The 13,398-nt window shown below is 42.6% G+C and overlaps 1 protein-coding gene across 1 annotated transcript in view; it reads left to right on the forward strand.

Annotated features, from left to right (window-relative positions):
- The first annotated feature begins 7,773 nt into the window (after positions 1–7,773).
- Positions 7,774–13,398, forward strand: part of TRPM1 (transient receptor potential cation channel subfamily M member 1) — a 65,965-nt gene continuing 60,340 nt past the window's right edge. The window contains exons 1-4 of the mRNA XM_040642667.1: positions 7,774–8,295; positions 9,794–10,007; positions 10,659–10,783; positions 11,653–11,824. Of these exons, the coding sequence (XP_040498601.1) occupies positions 8,065–8,295; positions 9,794–10,007; positions 10,659–10,783; positions 11,653–11,824 (742 nt within the window). The 5' untranslated portion in view covers positions 7,774–8,064. The remainder of the gene's footprint in view (positions 8,296–9,793; positions 10,008–10,658; positions 10,784–11,652; positions 11,825–13,398) is intronic.

Here is a 13,398-nt window from a genome sequence, read left to right on the forward strand (position 1 = left end):
AGGTGCTGGGCCCACAGTCCTTGAGAGGAAATGGATCCTGCCAACAGCCATGTGAGGGGGCTGGGAATGGGTCCTCCCCAGTGGATTTCCTTCGGGTGAGACTGCAGCCCCCACCCATGGTTTGATTGAATCCCTGAGAGAGACACAGAGTCAGAAGCACCCAGCTAAGCCTCATCCAATTCCTGGTCCACAGAAACTGTGGGATAATAAATTTTATGGTTTTAAGCCACCAAGTTTGGGGACAATTTATTATATTAAGCAATAGGTAACTAATACAATATATTACGTATACTGTGTGTGTGTGTGCGTGTGCGCGCAGAGGGACCACACACACCTATATCTATATAAATTTTTCTCTCTATACACATTGCAAACCATGGGTTCATACTAATCATTTCAAATTCCAATCCCCTGCTGCAGGGATTTGTTCTAACCTTCCCCACTTTCTATGTTTGTAATCCTTCTCCAATAGTGAGAAACCCAGCTCCCATTATTCACAATATACTGATCTCTTTCTTCTGTCCTAGAATACACAGAAAGTAACTTCAGAATTGCTATCCTATGTCTCTGTGAAAAACTAGCCTACTCATGGGAGTTCAGTATTTGTTAGTGCTCTTAGTGTCTTTAGTTAAAGGCATATAGTCCAAATACTATGAACTCTGTTTAGAAAGAGTTCCCCTTGTCTGGGAAGTGAGGAGCGACATGCAAAAGGGAAAACATAGTTTCTCTCCAGGCAGCAAATGCCCTGCTTAGCTATTTCGCACTGGATTGTTGTAACACTCCATGTGAGAAGGCCTGGGGCCAGAACTTGCCACTCTGAGCTTTCTCCTCTGGGCTGATGTGGCCACTTTCCCCTCATTAGCAATGTGATTTTCAAGCAGTCATTAAATTATTTGGAGAGAAAGGTATACAGCGCTGCTTTTTGAAGGCCCCTAGGGAAGATTTTGAATTATAACCATTCCTGTTATTCAAAAAGAATTCAAGTGACCGGCTGACTCTACGATCTTCCCAGAAAGGCTTGGGGCCCCATAGGTCCCTCCAGAAGGATGAAAACCCTGATCAGACTGTCTCTGCATGACTAAGACTGGGGCCAGGACTCTGTGGCGCAACAAAAGTGGCATTGGGTCGTGACACAACCTCACTGGGGAGAGCCTCTGTGACAGGTGGTTGTTGCTGCCACGCTCTGAAGAGTGGCATCCATGGACACAAGGGAACCCCTAAATCAGCGTTGCTGCCCAGGTGAGTGAAGGCCACTAGACCCTCAGGTCACAGGTCACACTGTGATGCTCTCTGGAGACTGTGGAAGAGTGGCCAAGAGCATGAGGCTCTGCCCTCCATGGTTTCTTCAAGATCTGACTCAGGATTCTCCAGGTTTCACATGCGAGGCTTCTCCTCTTCCCTGTGCCTGCCAACCCACCTTCAGAGACACACTCGTGTTATATACACACCGCATGATACATAGCACACAAGCCACACCCGCTCACCTACACACCATCACACATGTGCATGCATCACACCACACACACATACGTATACACCATACACTCTACACTCATGCACCACACATACATCGTACACACGCACAAACACACCACACAAGCACACACATCGCACATACACAGATATCACAACACACATTGAGCCAGGCCTCAAGGAGACACAGGGAAGGGTGCTGGCTCCCTGGTAAAATGGACAGGCTTTCCTCCTGCCTCCCTTGGCTCCAGAACGCCACCCTGTGCTTCCAGCCTCCTTCAGTGCACGCGGGCACTGCACCATCCGACATTGCCGGGGGGGTGGTGACCCAGCTTGCCCTGGAAGTCCCCAAGCACTCAGCACAGTGCCTTGCACAAAACACATGTTCAACAAACGGACATAGAACAAGAGGTCAGAAATGAAAAATGACAGCACCCAATTGTTAGAGCGGCCTAGGGGCTTTTCTCTTTTTTGTAAACTTGCTTTATTTTACTTTTGCATTGCAGGCAAACTTTTGCTATTTTTAAATAGTTAATACATTTACATAATTCAAAATTCTTAAGGAAAAAAACCCAAAATTTTAAAAGGGAAAACTTAAACTGGCACATAGGTGTTTACTGCATCTTTATTCTATTTTTGCATCGTTTATTGTGTGTTTATGGCGTCGTTATTCCAAAACTCAGAAGTCACCAGCTTCAGTGGGCGAATGGATGAACGGCGGCTCACCCAGACAATGACATCTTATTCAGCATGAAAAAGAAATGAGCTACCAAGCCACAGATAGGCATAGAAGAATCTTACATGCATATTAGTAAGTGAAAGAGGCCAATCTGAAAAGGCTACAAACATATGACTCCAACTGTATCACACTCTGGAAAAAGGCAAAACTACAGAGACAGTAAAAAGATGAGTGGTTGCCAGGGGCTGGGTGGGGGAGGAAGGGATGAAAAGCAGAGGGAAGAGGCTGTTTAGGGAAGTGAACTGCTCTGTATGATACTGTAATGGTGGATACTTGTCATTATACATTTGTCAAACCCATAGGCTATACGACACCAAGAGTGAATCCTACAGTAAATTATGGGCTTTGGGGGATTATGAAGTGTCAATGTAGGTTCAACCTTGGCAAACAACGTACCACTTTCGTGGATAATACTGATAATGCTGATAATGACTGAGGCTGTGGCTGTGTGAGAACGGGGTTATATGGGAATTCTTTGTACCTCCATTTCAATTTTGTTATAAGGCTAAAACTGCAGTTAAAAAATAAGTCTTTTTCAAGAATTTAAAAGAGCACCCAGTCTGTGAGTGTCTCCTCTTCTCCCATGTCCCCCAGGCTTCCAGATCCCCCCGCCCCCTCGGAGGAACCAGTGTTAGCTGTTCCTTGTGAGCCCTTCCTAGTATATTGTGTCATCTTCAAGCAAGTGTATTTTCATATACATATTTCTTCCCTGTAACAGAATGACAATACCCTAGAGATTATTCCATGTCTTGCCTTTTCACTTACTGTAGCTTGATGACCTTTCCTACTGGGACAGAGATAAAGTCTGATACAGAATGCCACGGATGACTCTTCCACAACACAAAGAACACTCCCCTACTGGTAGACAGTAGGTGATGTCCAGTCTTTTGATATCATGAATCGTGAATGCGATAAATGAACCTGAGCGTGTGTCATTTTGCATGTGTTCAGGCATGTTGGTAAGGCAAAATACTAGAGTGTCCAAAGGTATGTGCTTTGTAATTTTGATATTATTGCCAAATTGCCCTTGAAAGAGATTGCCACTTTCCAGCTGCGGCGGCAGTGTTATGTGAGTGCCCATTTCCTTACAACCTTCAAAATGTTTAATTATAAAAATAACATGCAATGAATCTGAACACCAGTTAGAGTCCACTTGTAAAATTACTATGGTGTGTAGGTGCCTAGAAGCCCACAGAAGATGAGGTTCCTTTTTTTTTTTTTTTAAGATTTTATTTATTTATTTGACAGAGAGAGAGACAGCCAGAGAGAGAGGGAACACAGGCAGGGGGAGTGGAAGAGGAAGAAGCAGGCTCCTAGCGGAGAAGTCTGATGTGGGGCTCGATCCCAGAATGCCGGGATCACGCCCTGAGCTGAAGGCGGATGCTTAACGACTGCACCACCCAGGCGCCCCGAGAAGATGAGGTTCTTGACAGCAAAACAAAGCCGTAATCAGAGACTTGCAGACTTTGTGGGTTGGCTCCTCCAGTAACTCATATTCACACCAGGGCTTGTCTGGGCACTGGTTTACTCCAGGGCGCCATCATGCCTCCTTTGCGGACTCTGACTTGCATGCAAAGCCTAGGTGTTTTAGCCCTATGGAAACCATGAATACATAATTCCAAGCCATTTCTCTGAAAAGGAACCAGAGCTAAGATCCTTGAAGATTTGCCCCCACTCTTACTGAAGGTGTCTATTCAGATGTTTTGAACAGATTTCCTGTTAGTGGCATAGTGATTTTATAAAAGTAAAGGAAAGAACTTTGACTATAGTTTGGGAATATATCAGTCTAATTTTCATTTCTTTCTCTTCCAGGGACAGAAAGCTTGGATAGAAAAAACCTTTTGCAAACGAGAATGTATCTTTGTAATTCCCAGCACTAAAGACCCTAACAGGTAAATTGGAAGTCACAACTGAGACGTTATCCAAACCAGCACTTGTCTACCAGGCACCAGCAACTATTCCTCTTGTGTTTGTGGGAGGGGGGAGAGGATACAAGAAGAATGACTAGAATCCATTCCCCACGGGAGGCATTAACCAGGGAATACTTCAGCTAAGAAGCTTCTCTGTTAAGATGCAGAAAAGAGGGGCGCCTGGGTGGCACAGCGGTTGAGCGTCTGCCTTCGGCTCAGGGCGTGATCCCGGCGATCTGGGATCGAGCCCCACATCAGGCTCCTCTGCTGTGAGCCTGCTTCTTCCTCTCCCACTCCCCCTGCTTGTGTTCCCTCTCTCGCTGGCTGTCTCTATGTCTGTCGAATAAATAAATTAAATCTTTAAAAAAAAAAAAAGATGCAGAAAAGATTGCTGTCCGACACTCATCGTAATCTAACGTGTGCTCTCATAACCAGATGAGCCCACAGTGTTCCTCCAAGTCTTGGGGAGATCAAGATGCTAACAGCATTAGACAGATTTCCAGGATAACTTCATGGCCTCTTGTTAGAGTTTCATGATGTTATTTAGATAAACAGGTACCTCCACCATGGGAAAGATCTGAGTGGTTAAGTTAACTAGATGTAACTCTATGAAAAGGCAGACTTTGTACACATAATGTCAATTTCATTCACCTACATGAAAATGAATCTGTTATAAACTACATAGTCGGTCTTCTAAAGCTGTGAAAGTGACCAGAGATGAATTTAGCTAAGCCTTCCCATCTCTGAGGACAATAGCTATGAGTGGAGTTTGGAGAGCCGAAGGAGGATGATTTATCCATATGTTCCCCCAATATGAAATCCATTCAGGTGGGATCACTGACACAGAGTGTACAGACTCTCAGCGATCACCTAGGTCAAATTTGACACATACAACCTCAGCCCTGCCATGTCCCCAAGCTCGCCCTTTCCATTGTCACCTCATGGATTCCTCTCCTTGCTTAAACCCCAGTGATTGCCCCCCAGGGCAAGCAATATGCATTAGGGGACAACGCCAAAGATCACAAAAGTCTTCCTTTTGTTGCACATGAATGTCCCTTCTTATTTCAGTGACACCTAGACCCTCCTTGATGGAAACTACCTATGCCAGCCCTCTTTAGCACCTGCCGCACTGCAGGCCCCCACACAGCCAAGTGGCTAGGCAGCAGAAGAAGCGGAAAGGGCCTCAGGGACTCACACATGAGACTCCTCTGTGAGTTGTATGCATTTTCTAGCATGCACTAAAAAAAAAAACTGGAATGAATAAACAATCATTTAAAGTCCCTGGAAATGGTCCCAAGGGCCAAGAAGAAATAAAGAAATATCTATTCCAAAAAACCGACAAAAATTCAGTAAGAAAGACTAGAGTCTGTGGTATTTGAACCAAGAGAGCTCTGCCCCTCCCCCCTCCGGGCTCAGTAAGATTAAACTAAATCTTAAGGAAGCAGAAGGAAATAATAAAGAATCAAATGGAAGTTAATGAAAGAGAAAATTTTAAATCAATAGAGAAAAATCAATGAAATCAAAAGCTAGTTCATGGGAAACTCAATAAAATTCACAAACTTTTAACTAACTCGATAAAGAAACAAAGAGAGAAAACTCAAATTACTAGAATCAGAAATGAAAGGACATTACTACCAATCTTACAGAAATAAAAATGTATATAGAGAAGTGCTATGATTTAAACACCGATGACAGTAAATTAAATAACTTAGATGAAATGGACAAATTCCTAGAAAGATACAAACTACCAGACTAATTCAAGAACTACACAATCTGAATAGACCTATAAGAAATGAAGACATAGGATTACTATCAAAAATTACCCACAGAATAATGGCTTCACTGCTGAGTTTTACCAAATATTTTTAAAAGAATTAATACCAATTTTTCACAAAAAAATTTCAAAACATAGAAGATGAGAAAACACTCCCCATCTGAGTTTCCAGTTTCATGAGGCCAATACTACCTGGATATTAAAACCAGACAAAGATTCACAAGAAAGGAAAACTATACAACAATATCTTTTGCAAATATGGATGCAGAAATCTTGAACAAATACTATCAAACCAAGTCTAGAATTATACACTATAATCAACTGGGATTTATCCCAGTGATGCAAGGTTGGTTTCACATCAGAAAATCAACTAATGTAATACATCGTATCAGTAGAATAAAAAACAAAAATCACATGATCTTCTCAACTGAGAGCAAAAAAGGATTTGATAAAATCCAACACCTTTTAAGATTAAAAAAAACCCTAGGAAATAGGAATAGAACTTCTTCAGTCTAATAAAGGACACCTATGAAAAATCCATAGTTAACATCATTCTTAATGATGAAAGATCGGATGTTTTGCCCCTAACATCAGAGACAACACAAAGATGTCCACTGTCACCACTTCTATTCAAAATTGTACTAGAAGTCCTAGCCAAGGGTAATTAGGAGAAAGAAATAAAAGACATCCAGAGTGGAAAGGAAGAAGTAAAGCTATCTTTATTGGCAGATGACATATGTTGTATATAGAGAATCCTAAGGAATTGCTGAAAAACTATTGTAACTTATAAGCAAGGTAAGCAAGGATGCAGTGTAAAAAAAATCAATATACAAAAATCATATGTATTTCTAACTACTTTCAATGAACAATAGGAAAATGAAACTAACAAAACAATTTCATTTACAATATCATCAAAAGGAATAAGATAGTGGGGTGCCTGGGTGGTTCAGTCAGTTAGGCATCAGACTCTTGATCTCAACTCACATTTCGATCTCAGCATTATGAGTTCAAACCCCACCTTGGGCTCCATGCTGGACATGGAGCCTACTTAAAATTAAAAAAAAAATTAAAAACAAATAAAAGAATAAGGTACTTAGGAATCAACTTGCGAAAGAAGTGCAAAACCTCTACTCTGAAAAGTACAAAACACTGTTGAAAGAAATTAACAAAGATCTAAATAATTGGAAAAAATAACCCATGTTCATGGGTCAGAACAGGCTAACATTGTTAAGATGGCAATATTCACAAAATGATCTACAGACTCAATGCAGTCCCTACCAGAATCCCAGCTCACTTCTTTGCAGAAATTGACAAGCCAAATGATACGGAATTTCAAAGGATGCAGAATAGCCAAAGCAATCTTATTTTAAAAAAGAACAAAGTAGGAGGACTCACACTACTTGATTTCCAAACTTACCGCAAAGCTACAGTAATCAGAGTAGTGTGGTACTGACATAAGGACAGACATACAGACCAATGGAATAGAATTGAGAGTCCAGAAATACCCATACAACTATGGACAATCAATGTTTCAGCAAGGTTGCCAAAAGAAATAGAGAAAGAATAGCCTATTCATCAAATGGTACTGAAATAACTGGATATCAAGACGTAAAAGAATGTATTTAGACCCCCACCTCACACCATATATATAAATTACCCCAAAATGTATCAAAAACCTAAATGTAGGGGCTAAAACTATAAAACTCTTAGACAAAAACATAAGAGCAAATCTTCATGACTTTGGATTTAGCAAAAGATTCTTAAATATGATGATAAAAGTATAAGCAGAAAAAGAAATATATTTTTGATGTTACTTATGTAGAGAAATGTTTTACGAAGCAAGAGAAGAATTCAACAATATTGAAAAATCCTGGAAGGTCAACTCTTTACCTGGAGGACATGATTATACTTTGTCACAGAATGTTCAACAACTGATGACCGTATTGATGTTTTCAAGACATCAAGAGTTAAAATATGTTCAGTAAGGAAGGACAACCATCCAATATGTTTTAAATGGACTGGTATATAAATAGATACATATTGGTTATTTGGAAAAGGCCATCATAAGGGGTATCTCTATCCCTAACAAAGCCGAATAAGTAAGGTGTTAGTCTGCCTCTATTTAGGTGCTACCCTTCTGTTTAGAGGAACTCATCTTAAGGAGAAAAATGTTACAAAAACTCTGTTGTACCTTTGTGTTCAGGTGTTGCTGTGGCCAGCTCACCAACCAGCATATCCCCCCACTGCCAAGTGTAACATCCAGCAAAAATGAAGAGGAAAATAAACTGGTGGAGACTCAACCCGAAAAATGGTCTGTCAGCAAACACACCCAGAGCTACCCAACAGATTCTTATGGAACTCTTGAATTCCAGGGCGGCGGATACTCCAATAAAGCCATGGTAAGAGGGGTCTTCGGAAGGGATGCCGCTGAGCCCATAGTCTCCCTTAGAGAACCAGCTTCCCAGACCCGCCAGACGGCAGACACCTGGGTCTTTCAGGGGTGTGGCTCAGTCCTCCTAGACATTTCATTACAAAGGCAGGAAATACATCTGCACACTCAAATTTTTAGTCATGAGATTTGGAAACTGAGCACTATTATAAAAAAAAGCACGTAGTGCTGGGGTGCCTGGGTGGCTCAGTCTTTAAGTGCCTGCCTTCTGCTCAGGTCATGATCCCAGGGTGCTGGGATCGAGCCCCACATTGAGCTCCTTGCTCAGTGGGAAGCCTGCTTCTCCCTCTCCTTCTCCTCTTGCTTGTGTTCCCTCTCTTGCTGTCTCTTTCTCAGCCAAATAAATAAATAAAATCTCTAAAACAAAACAAAACAAAAAACATGTAGTGTCACTAAATTCATACCAGAATTGTGAATCTGCAAATCACGCTCCAGCCCAAGTCTGCAACCATACTCATCACTCCATCTCCAGTGATGAGTGAGAAATTACGCTATTTGTTTTTTGGGTTGTTCGGGGTTTGGTTTTGTTTTTTATGACTGTGGACCTTCAAGCCCCCCCCCACCCCCAAATGGGTTAGGAGTGTCTGGAAATAGTTCCCTCTGAAGTCCATCCGCAGCCTCCCTGGGCCTGCATTCAGCTGGCCCAAGAAGACTAAGGTCTTTCACATTTGCGTGTAAACAGGGAGTGCCCTCTGCCTTTCTGATGAGCCCTGCCAGAGAGGGGAGGCGTTAGCACTGTGATTCCTTTCAGTTAATTCTGAATAATACTCCCACATGCCCAGTCAGATCATTTTTGCAATTTCATTTTATTCCACTGGCCCAACGTCATTGTGCAAATAAAATTCATTTGTATTCCAAATAGCACAATATAAGGACTTCTGGAATGGCACTCTACATATTGGCATGGACACAGAGAAGTGGTTCATAGGGTCCAAGGCAGATATCTGACCATTAACCTCTTCCTCACCTTGGAGGGAAGGTCAAGTCCAGAGGTTGGCCCAGGATCCCCGTTCTCAGCACCCACTCAGTGTGGCCAATGGACCACTCCCTCAACATTGCCCTGTCCAACCTCTGGAGCCATGGCTGTAGCTGAGCCAGCTTTAGAATTGATTTTTTTTCAAGATTAAGTGTTGTCAGGTAAAACACGGGATACCCAGTTATATTTGAATTTCAGATGAGCAGCATAACTTTTTAGTGTAAGTATGTCCCAAATACTGCATTAAGTCATACTTACAATAAAACATTTTTCAATGTTCGCATGAAATTCAAATTTAACTGAGTGTCCTATATTTTTGTTTGCTAAATCTGGCAACTCTTCCAAAGTTCCCTTCCCTCACTTGGCCACAGACTCACACAGAGGAACAGAAAGCCAAGACAGCTTTTGCTGTTTCCCTGTGATACGAGGGGAAAACCAAGAACGGTACTGAGTGTCACATACTCTTTTGCAGTATATCCGAGTATCCTATGACACCAAGCCAGATTCACTGCTTCATCTTATGGTGAAAGACTGGCAGCTGGAACTCCCCAAGCTCTTAATATCTGTGCACGGAGGCCTCCAGAACTTTGAGATGCAGCCCAAGCTGAAACAGGTCTTTGGGAAAGGTCTGATCAAGGCCGCCATGACCACTGGGGCCTGGATCTTCACTGGGGGCGTCAGTACTGGTAAGAGCAGCCTCATTCTCTTGCAATAAACATACAAGCTCAGGACTCATGGTGGTTCCCAAAGAGCTTTTGAATAATTAATATAAAAAAATAAAACATATCTCAACCTAACAATATTTATGACAGAAGTAAACTCCTTATCCAGTAGCTTGTTTTTTATTTTGATGTGATAGTGATAATGGTTGACCTTTCTGGCACCCACGATGTGCCATTCCTTGGGCTGAGCCCTATACAAGCCTCATTTTCACTGAGGCCCATGACAATCCTTTCCACTGTCTTATAGGAGAGGAAACTGAGGCAAGGAGAGGTTAGGGACATGCCAGGCACTCTAACCCTCAATTTTAGCCAAATGCAGCCAAGGACTGCCAAGACACCCCACTTACTTCCCTCTTTAGGTCTCAGAAAAGGAAGTCCCTGAACCATTGCTTTGGTTTTTGGCTTTTGTTTTCCCTTTTCAAGGAGCAAATGCAGAATGACTAGTTATTATGAGCTCAGACTTTCGATGTACTTTCTTTTAACGATGAAGATAATTATGCTTCAACCCTATTCTATAGGGAATGGAGTGGCTCAGAGAAGAGGTTCCTAATGTTCATAAATAATGATATGACGGGAGGTAATGGGCCTAAAAATATGATTCATGGCTGCTTACAGGTGTTATCAGCCACGTAGGGGATGCCTTAAAAGACCACTCCTCCAAGTCCAGAGGCCGGGTTTGTGCTATAGGAATTGCTCCATGGGGCATCGTGGAAAATAAGGAAGACCTGGTTGGAAAGGATGTAAGTGTTTTCTCCCCAGATATTGGCAATTTTTTAAAATCGAAGTCTTTATTTTGAGATAATTGTGGATTCCCCTGCAGTTGTAAGAAATAATAGAGGTCCCATATGCCCTTCCCCTTTCCCCAATGGTAACATGTTGCAAAACTATGGTACGGTATCACAACCGGGATATTGACATTGATACAGCCAAGATGTGAACATTTCCATCACCACTAGGATCACTCATGTTGCCCTTTACTATCCATACCTAATTCCTTCCCACCTCTACTACCTCCTTAACCCCTGGCAGCCATTAATCTGCCCTTTATCTCTTTAATTTTATTGTTCCAAGAATGTTCTATAAATGGGATCATGCTCTTGTAACCTTGAGGATTTTTTTTTTTTTAATTCCCCATTCCTAGAGATCCCTCCAGGTTGTTATGTGTTTCAATAGTTCATTCCTTTTTATTGCTGAGTGGTATTCCATGGTATGGACCTACCACAGTTTGGTTAGCCACATACCTGTTAAAAAGCATCTGAGCTGTTTCCAGTTTGGCTATCACAAATGAAGCTACAACAGACGTCCATGTACAGGGTTTTGTGTTACTGTCAGTTTTCATTTCTCTGCATTAAATGCCCCAGAGTGGAATTGCTGGGCCATCACTATCTAAAATGCTAGGTTGTCATTATCTAAAATAACTAATTTTTTTCTAATTTAATAAAGAAATTGGCAAGAAGAAATTCTTCAGTAGAGAGGACAGGGAAGTGGGAATAGGTTTAAGTGCACGATTAAATGAAGTGGCCACTGTCCATATGTATTCTTCTTGCTTCCCCCGTTAGTCTTCATGTCTGAGTTCTGCAGCTCTGATTTGTGTTATGCATTTTGTCAGGTAACAAGAGTGTACCAGACCATGTCCAACCCCCTAAGCAAGCTCTCATTGCTCAACAACTCGCACACTCACTTCATCCTGGCTGACAATGGTACCCTGGGCAAATACGGTGCCGAGGTAAAGCTGCGGAGGCAGCTGGAAAAGCACATCTCTCTGCAGAAGATTAACACAAGTAAGTTCCAGCAAAGGCCATGGGCACTGGGCTGCCACTGCTGCCATGAAACCCGGGCTGAAAAAGAAACTTCCCAAGGGTGCCGAGAGCTTTCACCTTGATTCTAATCAGCTCAACAGAACAACAGATCAACAGACTTGTCTAGCCCCCTCACCCTGGCCACCTACCCAATCACACTCACTGAGCTGTGTGGTGATGCTCTGCCCCAGGTTCACAGGGAAGGACGGTGCAAGAAATAGCCCTGCGGCAGTTGTCATGGTGATGGCTTTGCCCACCATGTTGCACAGTGTAATTACCATAGTTATTTTTACAATGTCTGAACAGGAAGAAAGCTTCTCACTCAAAGACTTAGTAGGATTCCTTCCATCAACCAAGTGTTAGTGTGATTGTCACATTAAATAGCTCTGTAGCTCTGGGTCTCTCACCCAGACCAAGGCAGGCTGGGTGGGGAAACCCGTAGACATGGCAATAGGAACCATCTGCTCCCCACAGCTCCACCTGTGCTGGTCCAGAGGGCAGGCCCTGCAGCAGAGCTGCCGCCCAGGGGAGGATGGTGAGGGCAAGCTCAAGAGAAAGGAACAAACCACAACCAGATGAAACAATACCAGTTAGAATGAAAATAACTGGTGTCATCTCTTGGAACACGTTCATACTCCGGAGGTTCTTATTGCCAAAATATTATGAAAAGAGTTTAAAGAGTATTTTGTTTTTACCATTACTGATAAGATTTTTCTGAAAGGCAGTGTAAGCCCTGGAAATGGTCATCGTCAAGGTGAATAAAGGGCCTAGAGGATGGCAAAAGTGGTTAGAATGCTTGCCTGCTAAGGGGACTGAGGATTTCCAAGATTCAAATCTGTATTCATAAACTGCTTGATGACTGACTTTTTCATTCTCACATTTTTCATTGTCTTGGACTTGTAAGTTTTCACACTACCCAACTTCATCTGGCCATGTGACTTGTGAGCTTCCCTTTGTCATCCTTTGCCTAGGGCTCTGAGTGGGGCAGGGACAGCAAAGGGGTGCTCAGTCGTCACCTCTCACAGCTTGGAGCTTCGGGGAGTCCAGCCTAAACCAGGAAGAACCAATTTTACCCTCTTTCTAGAAATTAAAGTGATATGGCCACCCTATTCCTGAGGATCTAGAATGCCAAGCCTTGCTTGGGTTGCAAATCTCAAAGGCAGGGTCCACAGTCATCTGGATCCATTTTTCCAGTATCTGTTGGCCAGGGCCTGGCACAAGACAGACCCTCAGTGCATATTCACAGAAATGAACTGAACTGATATTATCCTGGTGGGAGAAGACAAAGGTGTGCAAAAAATTTTTGAGAGTTCCTGACTATAGAAAGGCATCATGGAAGCAAACCAGAAACTGAATTTGGCCACTTGAAATTTTTAGATTTCCTCCTCCTGTCCTAGCAGATTTTATCTGAAGGCCTTCAGAACTATGAGACAAAGGACATTTCTCCTACTTGCCATTCCTTAGTTCTCATCGAGTAACTCCCATCACAACCAAGGGACACGGGTTGAAACATGCTCAGTATACACCCTGTCCTGCTGAGTCTGGGGTAAAACTGT

This window comes from Ursus maritimus, unplaced genomic scaffold (assembly GCF_017311325.1).
Source record: "Ursus maritimus isolate PB19 unplaced genomic scaffold, ASM1731132v1 scaffold_27, whole genome shotgun sequence".
NCBI lineage: Eukaryota > Metazoa > Chordata > Mammalia > Carnivora > Ursidae > Ursus > Ursus maritimus.